At 35.5% G+C, this 19,305-nt stretch overlaps 1 protein-coding gene across 2 annotated transcripts in view; it reads left to right on the forward strand.

Annotated features, from left to right (window-relative positions):
- Window positions 1–19,305, forward strand: part of AGL (amylo-alpha-1, 6-glucosidase, 4-alpha-glucanotransferase) — a 79,471-nt gene that overhangs the window by 10,711 nt on the left and 49,455 nt on the right. For both annotated transcript variants that reach the window (XM_059135732.1, XM_059135734.1), the window contains exons 3-10: window positions 4,065–4,275; window positions 5,058–5,224; window positions 6,096–6,299; window positions 14,091–14,272; window positions 14,439–14,550; window positions 17,967–18,093; window positions 18,444–18,546; window positions 18,637–18,734. In XM_059135732.1, the coding sequence (XP_058991715.1) occupies window positions 4,065–4,275; window positions 5,058–5,224; window positions 6,096–6,299; window positions 14,091–14,272; window positions 14,439–14,550; window positions 17,967–18,093; window positions 18,444–18,546; window positions 18,637–18,734 (1,204 nt within the window). The remainder of the gene's footprint in view (window positions 1–4,064; window positions 4,276–5,057; window positions 5,225–6,095; window positions 6,300–14,090; window positions 14,273–14,438; window positions 14,551–17,966; window positions 18,094–18,443; window positions 18,547–18,636; window positions 18,735–19,305) is intronic.

The raw sequence follows: 19,305 nt of genomic DNA on the forward strand, positions 1-19,305 counted from the left end.
TCCTGCTCCCTGTGTCACAGCCCAGAAAGTTTACTCAGTCTGAAATGTAGAGGGTTCATAGGAATCACCCTTCTCTCGGGTATCACAGTGCTTCAATACTTATTTCTGAAAACAGTTGTCTTCTATATTTCTTCTAGTTTCTCAGCAGAGGGCAAATCTAATACCACTTAACTCCATTAAGGCCAGAAACAGACATACTCAGAGGGATATACAGAGTGATTTAATACACAAGTCAGGTCATGTGATGTCTCTGCTCAAAACTGTTCATTGGCTCCTCATTTTGGTCAGAGAAGAAGCCAATATACTTCCAATGGCCTACAAACTCATGATCTGACTTCCCTGTTACCTTTCTTTCCTTATATCCTACTACTTCTCTCCTAGCTTATTCCAACCCAGACATACTGAGCTTCTTGTTATTTCTGGAACCACCAGGCATGCTTCCATCCTAAGTCCTCTCTGTTTCCTTTTCTTGGTCGATACTTTCCATAGATGGCCATGAATCGCCATGAGGCTAATTCCCTTGCTTCTCTCAAGCTTTTCAACTTCTTAACAACCAATCTATTTAAAATTGCTACCACCTCCCCGCCATCTCTTCTCTTCCCCCATTTTCCTTACACTGCTCTGATTTTTTCTTTTTTCTCTTAGCATTTATCCCTCCCTGGCATACTGTTTTTTCTTACTTATTTGTCATGTTCATTGTTTAATGGCTGCCTTCCCCCTTTAGAACTCAAGCTCCACCAGGGCAGAGATCATTGTCTATTTTGTTTCCAATATATGGTAGGCAGTCCTTACATAATTTTCTATACTTTGTTAGATGTTTAATAAATTAAACATTAAAAGTATAGATATTAGTATGCTGCTTTCTTCTCAAAAAATTTCTTCAGAAGTAGACATTTCCAGTTATAAAATAAGTAAGTCCCAGACATGAAAAGTATAGCATAGGGAATATAGTCAATAATATTGTAATAACTTGGTATGATGACTTCCCTTATTGCGGGGAGCATTTTGTAGTGTGTAGAATTGTTGAATCACTATATTATACACTTAAAAGTAATATAACATGTCAAATATGCTTCAATAATTAAAAAATAAATAAATAAAATTTTTAAATTAAGCTTGGGGCACCTGAGTGGCTCAGTGGGTTAAGAATCTTCCTTCAGCTCAGGTCATGATCCCCGGGTCCTAGGATCGAGCCCCACATTGGACTCTCTGCTCATGGGGAGCCTGCTTCCTCCTCTCTCTCTCTCTGCCTGCCTCTCTGCCTACTTGTGATCTCTGTCTGTCAAATAAATAAATAAAATCTTTAAAAAAAATTTTCCCTTAAGCTTAAAGATTATAATCAGCAAAACTAAATTTTCCTGCTTTCATTGGTTATTACCCTTTACTAATTGAAATGTTACATTCATGATTAAAATTTACAAGCCTTATATTTCTTTTTTTATTAGGCTTTTGTTTCAATTCCAGTATAGTTAACAGTGTTAACTAATAAAACAATGTTATATTAGTTTCAGGTGTACATATAGTGATTCAACAATTCTGTACATTACTCAGTGCTCATCATGATAAATATAGTCTTACATTCCTTATATTTCTAACAGACTTTACTATAGTCAGAATTTTCACATTCTAATAATTATATTCAAGATTTAAAACTGCCCTGAACCAACCACAATTTTTTATTTCACAGTAAAATTATATGTGTTGATTTTTTTCATCCCATGGCAAAATACTTGTAACACATTATAGAAGTCTCAGATATATTTTAATAGAAATAGCCTAACAAGTAAAAGCAGCAATGTTTTGGCCCTCAGAATTTGAAGAAAGGCTTAAATTTTAAATACTAAACCATGAGAAGTAGGAATAGAGGCAGTAGTTTGCTGGAATCACTTGTGTTGACTCACAAGAGCTGATTGTGCGTATGTCTTCCCAGTTCCATGCTCACTGATATCACATTGGTAGCTTAAGGTTGACCACAGCAAGATTGTTTCCCCCCAGTCAGCAAACACTGCTCAGTCAGGGCTCAGCATTCCCAACCCTCATCCCCAATTTCATACAGCCACTTGTTAACCCTTTATTACCACACTTGTGGATTTAAGCAGACATCCAGAACAGTATTAGGGGCTCAAATGCCTCTGGAACTCCTGTTAGAAATCTGAAAACTGCCTATCTAAAGGTTGTCTTCTCTTAGAAAGACTGGCTTTCTCTCTGTGGTGAGATGGTTGTTCGGTGGTACTTCCCAAGTTTTGCATACTATCATACACTCTGACACCAGAGAGAAACTCACTTTCTCTGTTGCTGTTTGGATAAAGACTAGAAAAGGTCTCTAAGTACTTAGATGCCCACCTTGGGCAGTCAATTCATAGGTGGGGGCAAGGGGTTGGAAAGGTTGAGGGGTTATGGGAAATGAGGTAATGTAAGAACTTTGCACAACCTGGAGAAAAAGAAACCTATGTGTACTGTTGGTAGGAATGTAAACTAGTATAGCCATTGAGGAAAACAGTATGGAGATTCCTCACAAGTTAGAAATAGAACTACCATATGATCCAGTAATTCCTGTACTGAGTATGTACCCAAAGAACATCAAAACACTAGCTTGAAAAGATAAATGCACCCATAAGTTCATTGCAACATTACTTACAATAGCCAAATGGAAGAAATCCAAGTGTCCATCCATAGATGAGTTGATAAAGAAGATGTGGTATTAGTCATAAAAAAGAACAAAATCTTGCCATTTGCAACAACATGGATGGATCTAGAGAATGAATCCCAAATGAAATAAGTCAGTCAGAAAAAGACAAATACCATATGATTTCACTCACATGTGGCATTTAAGAAACAAACGAAGACAAAAGAGACAAACCAAAAAATAGACTCTTAAGTACAAAGAACAAACTGATGGTTACCAGAGAGGAGGCAGGTGGAGGGATGGGTTAAATAGGTTTAAAAAAAAAAGAAGAGTACACACATTGAGTAATATAAAGAATCATTGAACACTATATTTTATACCTGGAAATAAAATAACACTATATGTTAATTATATTGGAATTAAAATTAAAAAAGAAAGAATTCAAGTTCAGTAAAATTTCATTTTTTTTTAATTTTAGTGCTATCTTTGTTTTCTAAAAGTACTCTCAATAAACTTGAAGACATGTTATTAAAGAAAAAAGAGGGGTACCTGGGTGGCTCAGCCAATTAAACGTCTGCTTTCAGCTCAGGTCATGATTCTAGGGTCCTGGGATTGATCCCCACATTGGGCTGCCCGCTCAGGGGGAGCCTGCTTCTCCCTCTGCCTGCTGATCTTCCTGCTTGTGCAGTCTCTCTCTCTCTGTGTCAAATAAATAAATAAAAATCTTAAAAAGAAAAAAAAAAAAGAAGAAGAGGTAAAAGAATTTGCATATTCCAGAGTAGCCTTGCAAATAGTAATCAGTTTCCAGGAGAAGAGAAGGACAGTATAGAGCAAACAGTTCCATGATGTAAAGTGTTTATTAAATATATAATTCAGCCAAATTAGAATGCAAAATAGTTTCAAATCAGCATTATTTATTAGGAGTTGTTTTATTTTTTTAAAGATTTTATTTATTTCAGTTGGTTATACATCTGTCTTCAGCTCAGGTCATGATCCCAGGGTCCTGAGATCAAGCCCCTTGTCAGGTTCCCTGCTCAGTGGGGAGCCTGCTTCTCCCTTTCCCCTCCCTTTGCCTCTTCCCTGCTCATGATTGCTCTTTCTCTCAAATAAATATATAAAATCTTTTAATAAAAGATTTTATTTATTTCCTTATTTGTCAGAGAGAGAGCAAGAGAGCAGACGCACACAGCAGGCAAAGGGAGAAGCAGACTCCCCAGTGAGCAAGGAGCCCAATTCGAAACTCTATCCCAGAACCCCAGGATCACGACCTGAGCCAAAGGCAGATACTTAAGTGAAGGAGCCACACAGGCGTCCCTAGGAGTTATTTAAACATAGTTGAGAAATCAGTTTATGTAATACTTTAAATAAAACATCTATTTTTTTAATGTGGTGATTTAAGTTCCTACAACGAGTTTATTGAAATGTGCTTTTTGTTTAGGGTTCGAACTACAGTTCCGATTAGGCCCCACTTTACAGGGAAAAGCAGTTACTGTGTATACAAATTACCCATTTCCTGGAGAAGCATTTAATCGAGAAAAATTTCGTTCCCTGGAATGGGAAAATCCAACAGAGAGAGAAGATGATTCTGATAAATACTGTAAACTTAATCTTCAGCAAGCTGGATCATTTCAGTATTACTTCCTTCAAGGGTAAGTCAGGTGCTCTGTATGTGGGTATAAAAGTTAATGTGGGAGGGCGCCTGGGTGGCTCAGTGGGTTAAGCCGCTGCCTTCGGCTCAGGTCATGATCTCAGGGTCCTGGGATCGAGTCCCGCATCGGGCTCTCTGCTCGGCAGGGAGCCTGCTTCCTTCTCTCTCTCTCTCTGCCTGACTCTCAGTGTACTTGTAATTTCTCTCTGTCAAATAAATAAATAAAATCTTTAAAAAAAAAAAAAAAAAAAGTTAATGTGGGAAATGTGGGATAAAAGTTAATTTATTTTATCTAGTTAAATTATCCAGCTTGTAAAAAGTTACTTACTATATAAACCATGGCAGTGCAATTTTTACGGGATGTTTTGAGATGCAAATAGAATATGATTTTTTAATTCCGAGGAAGTAATTATAAGACTTATTGCAGATTCAGAGTATTTTTTTTAGGTAAACGCTTGAAAATTCTAGTCTTTTCATATAACTTCATTATAAGATGCTCTTTGCTTGAGTGCTGTTGATATTACTGACGAATTTAGTACACTTATTTTTCCTTAAAGCAGCATTATTAGATGTTATATATATTATATTATTATGTAGAGATTAGAAGAAGATAAAATGAGACTTTTCCATTGAGTTTCATTGCAACTTTGTAAATGATTTTATGTTTGTAGAAATATATTTTTAAGTGGGACAATTCCATTTCTCATTAGAAAAATCAGACTATCAGATGAGGACTTTTTTTCTATCATTAATTGAGAAGTTTTTGTTTTGTTTTCTCCTTAGAAATGAGAAAAGTGGTGGGGGTTACATAGTTGTGGATCCTGTTTTACATGTTGGTGCTGATAATCATGTGTTACCCTTGGACTGTGTTACACTCCAGACGTTTTTAGCCAAATGTCTGGGACCTTTTGATGAATGGGAAAGCAGACTTAGGGTTGCAAAAGAATCAGGTAATGTCAGCTATCTTTCTTTTCTTTTTTAAAATAAATATAATTATCCTCTGTGATACAGATTTCAAAAGCTTTGATCTTTTAATTTTGTTTCTTGTATATTTAGTAATGTAAATAGAATCATATAAAGTTGTTAAGACAACCACTTTTAACCTACAAGAATAGTACATTATATGGTTCAACTCAGTAAACTAAGGAACTCTAATAATAAAATGAGATCATTATTGTCTATAAGACTTTACTTTGACATATAAGAATTAGCAGTAAATTATTAAAATGTTTTGGAAAATGTATTATTATTGTATATAACTTTAATTCAACATTGAGTAGCTATCTTCCATATAGAAAGTATGTGCTACCCCATATACAAAGGGTATATGCAAAGGGTAATAATATTAATTTTCTACTTTTTTCAAGTTGAATATAATATGAGGAAAGCGATACATTCACTGACATAATTGAAACAGAACACAAGTAGAGTGGAGGATTAAAAGTAGGAGCAAGACATGCTGATATACTTATATAAAATATATTTTCTACATGTATTATATATACATCCAACAAATATACATCAAACTCCTAATAATAACTAGGCACTGTGTACCATGATTTTTTTCAAATGCATTTTCTCACTATCTCTGTCTTATATATGAGCACACTGGTATTCTGAAAGATTTAAGTAGACTTGCTTGATGTCACTTGGGGTACAGGTAGGATTTGAACCCTAGTCTTTGACTCCTTTTCTAGTTTCATGATTGCCTTGCTAGGTAGAATTACTTAAGGAAGTTTAAACTTATATATTGCTTAGTTTTAGTTTGTCTTTTTTTTTTTTTTTCTAACAGTGGTCTTTGTTTATTTTCTTGTGTTGCAGGTTACAACATGATTCATTTTACCCCATTACAGACTCTTGGACTATCTAGATCATGCTACTCCCTTGCCAACCAGTTAGAATTAAATCCTGACTTTTCAAGATCTAATAAAAAGTATACCTGGAATGATGTTGGACAACTAGTGGAAAAATTGAAAAAGGAATGGCATATTCTTTGTATTACTGATGTTGTCTACAACCATACTGGTATGAGCTTCATTAACTACTTCCATTAATTTTGATGGAAATATTATAGTCTGGTTATTTTATTTCTTATGGTTTTATATAACATAAATTTTGAAAACACAAATGATGCACAAGTGTCCTTCAATTTATAAATCACTTTATATAGTACCACTTTTTTTTCTTTCAAAGAAAACAGTGTTATTGAAGATAAAGTCAGCATGTATTTTCAATGTGATAATTAAAAAATAAGAGAATGATCATAGAAGAGACATAGGATCACATATTTCAACTTGCAGTATTAATACTTTGCAGACTAACATGTGAATCCCATGTAGCAACAGCTCTGGTACTATAGTATTTATTTGAAAAAACTAATGACTCTTATTTGTAAACTCTTAGAAGTTAAATCTAAAAATTATACCCCTTACATGCTAAAAGGACTTATTAAAGTTAACTCATTTGGACCCCAAGATTCTTTACCAATATACAGTTCTATAAAATGTATCAGAGCTTCCCAACTGGTGATCCTCAGGGAGATGATTGGTCCAATCACCTGTCAAAACAGCTGGGCCTGGAGAAGCCTCTCGCCATGATCAGCTTTCAGTTTAACCCAATGTGCCTTGGAAATATTATCTTCTCTCAATGCCCAGTGAAAACTTCCTAATATATAAGAACTCGGTGTTCTTCACTTGAAAAGTTGACATTATTGATAATTACTTTATCATCCATAATATTATTCTTATCAAGCTACATAATGGCATTATATATAGTTAGGATATGGTGTAGGCAGCTTTAACAAAGAGATAAAAACAAAGAGACAAGACTGAATCTGTATTTATTTCTTATAAAAGATGAGCTAGGCATCCCAAGACTGATATAGTAACTCAATGGTAATAGGGAACGAGGTTCTTTCTCTTACATTGCTCTATCTCCAACACTTTGCTTCCAACTCTTAATCAAATATGGCCATTTAGTTCCCAATATCACCCTCAACCAATGGAAATGAGGAAGAGAAATCATACCTTTTAAGGGCATGATCTGATATATATATTATATTAATATGTATGTATTATATATTTTATATATATATATATATGCACGTGCACACACACAAACACAAACACACATACTTACATTTTGTCAGATAGGATTTTTTCTCTTGTCACACCTAGCTGCAAAGGAGTCTTGCAGTGTAGCCTATCAGCTGTATGTACAGCTGAACCTTGGGAATTCTGTTACTAAAGAAACAGGGGAGAAAAAAATTGGGGTACAGTAGCAGTCTGTATCAGAGACTGTATTTCTAAGGCATTTGAGAGAGTCTGTGCAATATAAAAAAGTGAACTTTGCTTCAGCATTAAATTGGAAAGTGTTATAAATCATAATGTCCTTTCTGTGAAAACAGGTTTTTATTGTAAAGTTACTGTCCAGGGGAGTCGACTTCCAGATTGGGCTTCACAGACCCTCTACCCAGCAAAACAACTGATAAAAGTTATTTTTTAAAAAACTGTTTAAAGTCTTTGGAAATTGTTTTAATGGGATTCAGCATATGGAGAAGTATATAAGAAAATCTACTAACTCTCAGTAGGAGCAGTGATAGTCTGTGACATTTGAACCAGGACCTGCTTCTCCCTGCCCCAGCTCAGAATGATGATAGGTCTACTCCTGACAGGTATAGCTGGAAACACAAAGCTCCTTTTCTCCTCAACTCCCAGCATAGGGCTACAGTTGAAATAGGCATGCTTCCAGCATTTCTCATGCCCCTCCCAACTCTAGCACTCTGTTGTATAAACTCTATTCTGGGCAAGAACAGCTGAGAGGTCTTGGGCTCCCTTCCTTCATCCAACCCCACTCCACTCAGAGGGGAAAAACTTTACCCCGGGCATGGCAGGGCAAGAATACTGGGCCCCAGGTGCCCTTGCCTCAGCTTGCTCATGGGATGGAGGTTCCATACCTAGAGAGGTAAGCCAAAAAAAACAGAGGCTACAGTTCCTGCCAACAGTTATAGAGCAGTGACATAAGCATTCTACCCAGAGGAGGAGATGTGCAGTAAGAACAGACTAAGAATGAAATTGATGTTATTTGGTATCTGTCATGGGACACTTTTGGAAATAGTGGAGACTTTGGTGGTAAACAAGGAGAGGCTGGTATCCCTAGTGAGAGCAGCATACTAAATCATAGGCCAGCCAGTAGTTTAACCAAAAGAACCAGGGAAAGAGACAACTAAGAACAGTTTCCCTGGGGTCAGACAAGTCTCAGAGACTGGTCTCAGGGATTATCCCTGCCAAAGGGTCCAAATTTAATTGGATCAGACTGTGGAGCAATTTATGTGCCAGCCTATTATCAAAAATAATAACACAAGAGAGTAACACCTAAGTGTGATTCCAGCAGAGGCAAGCAGCTTAACAAAGTTCAGGGAAAGAGACAGTTAAGAGAACCGTGCTAAAAACCACTCTCATCCCATGCTCACTGCCCGTGACCCCAGCTGTGTCCTCTGAGTGGCAACATCAGTGGCTGCACACTGTAGGGGAAATAGACATCACTGGAGCAGTCTAACCAAGTTACAAAGAGGCAGCCAATTCCTTCCAATTCCTGGAAGGAATGGACTCAATATCCAGAGTTGCTACAGTACGCTATCTAAATTGCCCAGTTTGCAACAAAAAATTGAGAAATGCAAAGAAAGAGCAAGTGTGACCCATATACACAAGAAAAAAAGCAGGTGACAGAAATTGCCTTTAAAAAGTCCTAGATGTCATACTTAGCCAATATAGACTTCAAAGCAACTGTTATAAATATATTTAGAGAATTAAAAGAAAACAGGTTATAGCAGTAAAGGGGAAGAAATGATCATTCTATCTCATCAAATAGAGAGTATCAGTAAATGGAAATTTTAAAAAATAACCAAGTGAGAATTCTGGAGTTGAAAAGTAAATAACCAAAATTAAAAATTCACTAGAGATATTCAGCAGTATATTTGAGTTGACAGAATAAAGGATTAGTAAACAGAGATTATACATTTTGAAGAGCAGAAGAAAGAAGATAAAAATGAATAGAGTTCCAATGAAAGGTGGGACATCTTGAAACATACTAACGTGCATATGGAAATATCTGAAGAAGAGGAAAGGAAAGAACAGAAAAAACACTTAAAGAAGTAATGGCTGAAAACTTCCCAACCTTTAAAATTTGGTTTAAAAAAAAATTAATCTATGTGTCCTAAAGCTCAGTGTATTTTAAGTAACTTAACAAAGATAGCCTTACTCAGCATAGTAAAAAATTTGTAAGCCAAAGATCCAGGGAATTTGTAATGTAATGCATACCTTCTTTAATTGTGCTTCATTTTTTTTGCACTTCTCAGTTACTGCTTGATTTTTTTTTTTTTTAACAAATTAAAGATTTGTGGCAACCTGCATCAAACAAGTCTATTGATGCCATTTTTTCCAACAGCATTTGCTGACCTCATGACCTCATGTCTCTGTGTCACATTTTGGTAACTTTTGCCAAACTTTTCATCATTCAGATTTCTTCATCATTATATTTGTTATGGTGGTCAGGGATTTGTGATTATGACTTGCTGGAAGCTCCGAAAACAACATTTTTAAACATTAAGTATTTTTTATTTAAGGTATATACATTGTTTTTTTAGATATAATGCTATTTCATACTTCATAGACTACAATATAATATAAACATAACTTTTATATACACCAGGAAACCAAAAAATTGTTTGACTTGCTTTATTGCAATTTTCATTTTATTGCAATGGTCTGGATCCAAATCCACAATATCTCCAAGATGTGCCTGTACCTTGAAGGGCAGAGGCTGTCAGAGTTAATTGGAAAAACAAGAGCCAACTATATGCTGTCTACAGGCAACACACTCTACATTCAAAGACACCAAGAGGTTCACAGTAAAAGGATGGATAAAGATTTACCAAGGACCAGAACCCTGGAGGTTCCCTCTCTGGTTGCTCTGGAGATCACACAGCCTTGGGCATACATATGGTCTTCCAGACTGCCAGAGGTAAATGTGATTTTATTTTTAAACCTGGCTTCCTAGGATTTACCCTGGGTCACTGTAGGTTAGTGTTCATTTAATGTTTGGGTAGAGGTTGTCTTTAAGCCCTTTTGCTAGTGAGTTGTCCTCTGTTGATGGGTCTGTGTAGGATCTAAGGAATGTTTTTCAAGTCTTTCCCACGTCCTATAGAATTGCTTCTGAGTGGATGCAGCCCAGGAGGGCTGACCTCTGCTTTCTCTTTCCCTGCTTTCCCGGATGCTGTTAAACTTGTTTGTTTGCTCTGATGTTTTTCTTATATCATGGAGCTACCAACATTCTTTCAACTGCTCCCCACCAAGGTCTTCATAATTTTCAGTAATGCCCTTATGCATGGAATTCTTCACTCACTCTTCCAAACAAATTCAGCCCTTTCAGGCAGAGCCCTTCATCTTCATGGCCTTTCTCCCTGACCGGAACACCTGTGCTGCTGCTCCAGAGCTGGGGATGAGATCACTTTTCCCCAGGTACCATCTCATTCTGGGGTCACACAAGGCAGGAGGTAGCAATCCCTGATCTTTTCAGTTGTCCTCCCACGTGGGACCTTCACCCTACAAGTAAGCTCCAACTTTCAGAGGCAATTGGAGTCTCAGTATTCTTGGCCTCCCACAACTAGGTGGGATGTCCACCCTACCAGGGGGCAGAGGAAGGGGTGGCTGAAGTGAAGGAAAAGAGACTAGATTTTCTTTTCCTGCCTACTTGGAATAGAGCTTCTACAAAATGGGGCTAGAGGAAGTGTGAGAACATCGGCAGCCTGCCTCTCCCAGCATGAAACTTTAACCCCAGACTGGGAATGGTAGGAAGAGGAAGCCTCCATGTTGGCCATGCCTGCCTAGAATAGAGCACCTGGCACAGAGCTTCCATTAACACATAGCTGTTTGGGAAGGTTAAGGGAGTAGATTGTAGTTCAAATGCCACAGACTCTTGCTTTCTTGCTGAAAGTTAGTAGGTTTTCTTGAATAAGTGTTTCTCCATATGCTGAATGCCCTTAAGACAATTTCCAGAGACTTTAAATGATTATACTTAAAATTTTTGCTATTTAAATTGTGGTTGTGCTGGGGAGAATGTCTGCTAAGTTCCTCACAGTACCACTTTAGAAATCCATGTTTCATTTTTAATTTTGGTGTATATTAAGATATAGTTTAGGTTGGCTTCTCTTTATTGCAGAATTAGAAATAATACTTTATTAGCTAAGGTTTAGGATTCCTTCATTTTATACTTGATATTCTCTCAAAAAAATTAAGTAACAAAGTTTCCAGATTTTATCATGGATAAATTAGGATAGCTTTAGGGTTCTTAATAAATGAAAATCCAGATGATACAATTATCATTACATTTTTCTCTCACATCTTGAATTCTAATAACTGATGATGAATCTAGGGAAACCCAGCTTAAATTGATTTTTGAGAATTATTAATTTAACTGTTATTACAACATCTCTATTTCTTATATATCCTGTCTTTAAGTGTTTATTATGGATATAAATAAATAATTAAAAAATAAATTATGTACTATATTACTTACTAAATGACTGAAACTAAAAATAATAATGATTTTTAAACTCTATAAGAATTGTAATGGTGCTCAGCTGACTGAGGCATGAACACATTCATCTGGTTAAGATTGCAGATGAATCTGAAGAAACTTTCTGAAGAAACTTTTTCCTAAATTCATTCCTAGCTATATGACTTTGGCTGGGTTGCTTATCTCTCTGTGCCTCAGTTCCTCGTCTGTTAAAGGAACATAACAGTAAGTCCTACATCATGTGGTAGGACATGAGGATTGATAAAGTAGTATACTTACCTGGCATATGGTAGGGGATTCGATAGTTGTTATTACTTTTTGTTTCATGTACATTAACCACTCATGCTCCTCAGTATGAATTCGGGGGCATTATTCTATTTTATTTTATTTTTTTAAAGATTTTATTTATTTATTTGACAGAGAGTTAGAGACAGCAAGAGCAGGAACACAAGCGGGGGAGTGGGAGAGGAAAAGCAGGCTTCCCGCTGAGTAGGGAGCCCCATGTGGGGCTCGATCCCAGGACCCTGGGATCATGACCTGAGCCGAAGGCAGGCGCTTAACGACTGAGCCACTGAGACGCCCCCATTATTCTATTTTAAAGATGAAACAGAATATGTATAACTTCTGTTTATTTAAAAATTAAAACAAATATTCTTTACTATTGTAAATAGGTGGAATACCTTGCAGAACTCCTCTGATTCTGATTCTGAACTTACTGATATAAATGGATAAGATGTAAGCTACACCCTTTTAAAAGAAACAGAGCAATTTCTTGGCCTCACTTTTATCAGTCTTACTAAAACAATCTATCTCATTAACCATTCAAATTTAGCTATGCAAAGAAGTTGCCTGTGAGAGAGTTTTCTTCCATCAGAATTGTCTAAGCACAACAAAACAAAGCCAACCAACTCACCTCTCTAGAATGAAAAAGCTCCATGAAGACAGGAGCTCCATGAGGACAGGAGCCTTGTTCACTTTTGCTGCAGAATATCCATCTCCCAGAACAGTGCCTGGAATAGATCACATTCTGAGTGTAGATATATGTAAACATGTGAATGGATTTTGAGTTAATATGGTGTCCTCAGGCAATGCTACCCATCAAAAGCTTGGGTAGATGTGCCTGGGCCTTGTTAGAGCTGGAACTGGTTTGAGATGTGGGTACTAGAAGAGGTGGTGAGATGAAAAAGAAAGAGAAGGACTCTGTTCAAAGAAAGAGAAGGACTAAGATGTACCAAAACTCCCTCAAAGTTTTAGCGGAAATGAGAAAGGAAAGACCAAAAGAGAGAAGGAAAAATAAAAAAACCCACCAAGATAATGATACCTTTTGTACATCAAGGAAGAAGTATTTTATAAATCAGTGAGGGAGTAATCAATAATGGCAAATGTGATAGAGGTTAAATGGATAAAGTTGAGAAAGCCGCACTAAATCTCATGATTAGAGTAACCTCAGTGGAGTGCTGGATGCAGCAGCAGATTGCAGTGGAAAAGGAAGAAGACTGTGGGGAGAAGGTGGAAGCGGCAGATACAGGTCGGATTTTCTAGACATTTGGTCTTGAAACTAACAGACTATAGAAGGCAGAGAAATAACTGTGTTTCAATGGGATGTATATTTGTTAGTATTCTTAGCCTTAGGGAGATATAATGGTATTTAAAGATCCAGAGGAAAGAACCTCACCTTCCTTCCCATCTCCCCCAAAATACAGGAAGAAATTATTACATGGAAAAAATGCATAAATGACATTTGGAGTTCTGAAGATTGGGGCAGAAACCTTGTCTGGCTTTCAGGGAAAGATGTTTTTCAGGCTTAGAAGGAATGTTCCAAAATGTAGTTGACTCAAGGATCATCAAAATGGGCCAAGGACAAGGCCATTCTTAACTCCCACAATAATAAACTTATTTTTACAGGAGTGTTAATAAGTCAGAATTGCATCTTACAACAATTAAAAATTCCTACAACAGAAAGGAAAAAGGTATGGTGAAGTGGATGACAGGATACCACAACCAAAAAAGTGTTTTTCACATTACAATATCATAAATTATAAGAATTTAAACAAATATTAAATATTTGATGAAGAAATATAATATATAGTTTATATAATATACTATGACATTTAAATATTGTCTAATATATAAAGGCAATGAGTGGTGGATATTGATATTTTATTTCATCTTTAAACTTAACATAGATACTAACTTCACTTTAATTACAAGATATTCCTTTATTTTTCCTTTTTATTTAAGCCACTAATAGTAGATGGATCCAAGAACATCCAGAATGTGCATATAATCTTGTAAATTCTCCACACTTAAAGCCTGCCTGGGTCTTAGACAGAGCACTGTGGCATTTATCCTGTGACGTTGCAGAAGGGAAATACAAAGAAAAAGGAGTACCGGCTTTGATTGAAAATGATCATCAAATGAATGTCAGTATGTATAGAGGAGTACCACACTAAAACAGAATAACAAAATTTCTAAAATACAAAGTAAATGTATGGTTGAAAATTATTTAGAATCTATATTTAATTTGAAAAATAATATTTAGTGAAAATATTTTAAATATATCTTTTTTTAACTATTGAAATTTTTCAGTGCATTCGAAAAGTAATTTGGGAAGATATTTTTCCAAAAATTCAGCTCTGGGAATTTTTCCAAGTAGATGTTTACAAAGCAGTTGAGCAATTTAGAGGACTTCTTACACAAGGTAAAGGATATACATTAGAATGTTTCTAGCAATTTTACGAAATTTATTATTACTCTTAAAGGGATAACCCTTCTTTTCTCTGGCTAAGACATTATTAAATCTGTTATTATTATATATTTGTGTTATTATAAAATGTAGTCCTGAGAGTTAGCAGAGATATCTAAAGGGCATGTCATAATAATACATAATTATTTCTCTTGGGGACTGTTTCTTACTATTGGTTCCTTAACACAATACTCAGAATATAGTAGAGCTCAATATATGTTTGTTAAGTGCATGAGTGCAAGGTAAGTGAGCAGATATACTGCAGCTGCCAATAACCTCTAGAGAGGAATACACTGTTTTTATTTTCTTTAAGATTTATTTTGAGAGAGAGATGGGGAGCATTGGGGCAGGGGGAGAGTCAGAGGGAAAGGGAAAGGCGGAGAGAGAGAATCTCAAGCAGACTTCCTGTTTAATATAGAGCCCGATGTGGCACTTGATTCCATGACCCAGACAGAGATCATGACCCAAGCCAAAAGCAATAGTCGGACACTCAACTGACTGAGCCACCCAAGTGCCCTTAACCTTTTTTTTTAAGATTTTATTTTTAAATAATTTATGCACTCAGTATGGGACCCAGACTCACAACCCCAACATATGCTCTACTAACCAAGCCAGTCAGGCATCTCTCTTTAGCCCTCTTGATAGATTATTTCCAGTTTTCTTCATCATTCACTCTTTCATTCATTTAATGCATACCTTTTTTTTTTAAGATTTTATTTATTTATTTATTTATGTGTGTGTGAGAGAGAGAGAGAGAGAGCATGAGAGAAGAGAGGTCAGCAGGAGAAGCAGACTCCCCACAGAGCAAGGAGCCCAATGTGGGACTCGATCCCGGGACTCCAGGATCATGACCTGAGCTGAAGGCAGTTGCTTAACCCAACTGAGCCACCCAGGCACCCTAATGCATACCTTTTGAACTACCTAGTACATATTAGGCAATCTTCCAGGCATGGGGATTCAGTGGTGAACATAGCAAGCCCTTACTTTTGTAGAACTTATATCCTTATAAACTGTATTATATATATATCCTTATATGTGGAGATATATATATATAACATATATATAAAATATATGTTATATATATATATATCCTTATATGTGTTATCCTTATAAGGATATATCCTTCTATATATCCATATATGTGTTATCTTTACTTAGGTGAATAAATCTGCAGGATAAATTAAGATAAATTGTTAGATGTAGAATTTCCTGGTCAAAGAGTATACAAATTTAATGATAAATTAACAAGAAGTATTGTCCAGTTGCTTTTCAAAATGATTTGTACCAGTTTACATTATCATTAACTATACCCTCATTAGCATTAGATACCATTAATCTTTATAACGTTTGTCAATCAGGCAAAACATTATTTTAATTTGTAGTTCTTTGCTCATTAGTGAATTACCTTTTCACATGTTGCTTTGCCACTTACAGGTCTTTAATTAATTGTCTATTAATGTTCTTTCCTATTTCCCTATTTTTTATTGGGCTGTTTGACTTTTTCACATTGACTTATTATATTGGTAATTGTTATGCTGGCCTCAAATATGTCCTCCTAGTATGCTGTTGATCTTTTAATTCTTGATTATGGGTTTTTTTTTTTTTCAGCATACTCAAAAATGTTAGTCTTTTATAGCTTCTAATTTCACATCACGCTTACAAAAAATCTTCCGTCAACATTCTGTTTTCTTAAAAAAATTCTGTCTTCTTCTAATAATCTTATTTATTTATTTTTTTATATTTAAGTGTGCAAGGGGTGCCTGGGTAGCTCAGTCAGTTAAGCATCTGACTCTTGATTTTGGCTCATGTTGTGATCTCAGGGTCATGGGATCCAGCCCAGCACTGGGCTCAATACTCAGCAAGGAGTCAGCTTGAGGATTCTCTCTCTCCCTCTCCATCTGCACCTCTCTACCACAAACACACACTTTCTCTCTCAAATAAATAAACCTTTAAAAATAAATAAAGAAATGGATACACACCTAGAATTTATTTTTGTGTATTATATAAATATTTTTACTCAAAAAATGGCATTGAGTTGATAATCCATCCTTTTATACTGATTTGTGATACACCATAAAGACTTCATAGTGTAGTCATATACTAAATGTATGTGGATTTGTTATGTGTACTATTCCATTCTATCAATACTAAAGACTTTTTTTTATCCCTTACACTGATTGTATAAGCTTCTCATTTTTTCAAACACTTCCTGGCAGTTTTTTTTTTCCTTTTTATTTATTTTTTTTAATGATTTCATTCATTTATTTGAGAGAGAGAATGAGCAGGAGGAGGGGCAAAGGGAGAGACAGACTCCCTGCCTAGCAGGGAGCGCAAAGCAGGGCTGAGTCCCAGGACCCTGGGATCATGACCTGAGCTAAAGGCAGACGCTTAATCTGCTGAGCAACCTAGGTGCTCCACTGGTAGGTGTAATATATATACTCTTCCAAATGAACCTCAGAAACTAAATCTTGAGAATCTATTTATATTTTATTTATTTTGTTTGTGCTTTTATAAGCCACTTCAAGGTCTCTTTAGAGTAAGTCAAATGTTAGCTAGTTAATATAAAAGCAAGCCCAGTTAAGGAGTGCACTGAATGTCATGAGCACTGGGTGTTACATACAACTGGTGAATCACCAAACTGTACCTCTGAAACTAATAATACACTATATGTTAATTAATTGATTTGAAATTTAAAAAGAAACATTAAAAAGAATAATAATAATAAATTAATAAAATCAAACCCAGTGGAGGCAATCCTGCATAACATCTAATTTATCAGGAACAAGTTCCAGCAAAGGGATAAAAATTCTTCCCACAAAACATTTATTTACATTTGCATTTTTATTATTACATAAGGAATATGCTTATTGGGTAAAAGGAAAAAAGTATAAAAACTAGCCAGTGTGTTTCTTTCAGAGTATGCAAAGAAAGTCATTAATAAGACTGACTTCTGAATAGAAAGTAATCTTTGAAGAGAAGGAACTCCTGATATTAGTGTATTTGGTAACACCTAGAAGGAAAATTTGTACTACCAACATCCTTAATGCCCTAAAAATTATAGTAAGAGAAAGCTGACTAAGGCAGAGAAGTGGGGCAGAGTTTGAAGTGATAGGAATCCCTGTGTTTTTCTTCTATAATGTTCTTCTCCCTTCCAATCTCTCTCTTCCCCTCCGTGTGTGTGTGTGTGTGTGTGTGTGTGTGTATTAGGTGGTGTGTAAGAAGATGGGGGGAGGTAGGAAGGACGTTTGTGAAATAAATATTTGTTTTATTTTCTGTAAAAAAATACTGTATACTAAAATTTGGATATCGGTTACAGTTAAAATCTCCCTGTGGATATTTGCATTTAAGATATCATCTCTTCTTTCTTTTAGGAAATAGGAAAATAACAACCAAGCCTGATCCAAAGGAACACCTTAAGATTATTCAGGATCCTGAATACAGAAGGCTTGGCTGTACTGTAGATATGAACATTGCACTAGCAACTTTCATACCACATGAGTATGTTATGAATTTTTTCCTATGAGATAAAGGATAATATTACCTACAGATCTTTACAGCTAGTATTAAAATCCTGAATAGAAAATCAAAAAAAGTAATTCACCATAATTCTGCTAGTTCAAATGCATGATGTTTTCCTCTTTTTTCTGTGTGGTAGGCCACGTTCCTATATGTTTATATAATATTTTTTACAGTTGGAAAACTTCTTCAGCCATTAGTTAAGATCCTGATGAATATGTTTAATGTTTCAAATAAGTAAATAAAGTTTCTGTGACCCTTGTTAGAAAAGTTTTAAATGTAGAATTTTAAAACCATTAAATATTCAGCATGTATTGCTCTCTCTGCTCTAGCAAGGGCCCAGCTGCAATTGATGAATGCTGTAATTGGTTCCGTAAGAGAATTGAGGAGTTAAATTCAGAGAAGCATCAACTCATGAACTATCATCAGGAACAGGTTTCACCTACTTTGAACTGCTGTTTTTCTTTGAGTCTTAATAGTGTTTGTGGTTGTTTTTACTGAGATACATAATTTAATGTGTTTCAGGTAGTTAATTGCCTTTTGGGAAATGTGTTTTATGAACGACTGGCTGGCCATGGCCCTAAATTAGGACCTGTCACTAGAAAACATCCTCTAGTTACCAGGTATTTCATTTTCATTAAAGGTTAAAAATTGAATATTGGATTTAACTTTTTAAATTAATCTGAATGTTTTCCTTCCATGTGTGACTTCAGTACATTTTTTAACTGAAATGGAAGTTTTGATTTGGTAACTAGGGTTAATATTAACTTTGGTAGGCCAGTCCTTAAAGAAACTATCATCAGTATGAATCAGTTTATAAACATTACATTAATGTTTCTGGAGGACTATATACTTACTAGTAAATTCAAAGTTAATCAGATTGAGCCAGCATTTAGGTCCTTATCTTGTAGGTAATGTGCAGCACAGATTAGGCAACTAAAGGGTAGTAAAAGCTTTTGCAAAAGTAACACCAATATTTCAATGATTTTCTTAGTAATTTTATTAAATTTTTAATTTATTATTTAAACTGTTAACCAGATAATGCTATAGTGCTGACTTCCCATTTCTCAAATCTTAGTAGATCTACTCAGAAAGTCTTCTGAAGATTTTTGACCTGTAAAAAAGTTTATTTCCTATAGTGTAAGACTAATTTATTCTATTTGTTAAGGAGGAGTTTTTATTTTAATATTACTA

Source organism: Mustela lutreola, chromosome 10, assembly GCF_030435805.1.
Source record: "Mustela lutreola isolate mMusLut2 chromosome 10, mMusLut2.pri, whole genome shotgun sequence".
In the NCBI taxonomy this organism is placed as follows: domain Eukaryota; kingdom Metazoa; phylum Chordata; class Mammalia; order Carnivora; family Mustelidae; genus Mustela; species Mustela lutreola.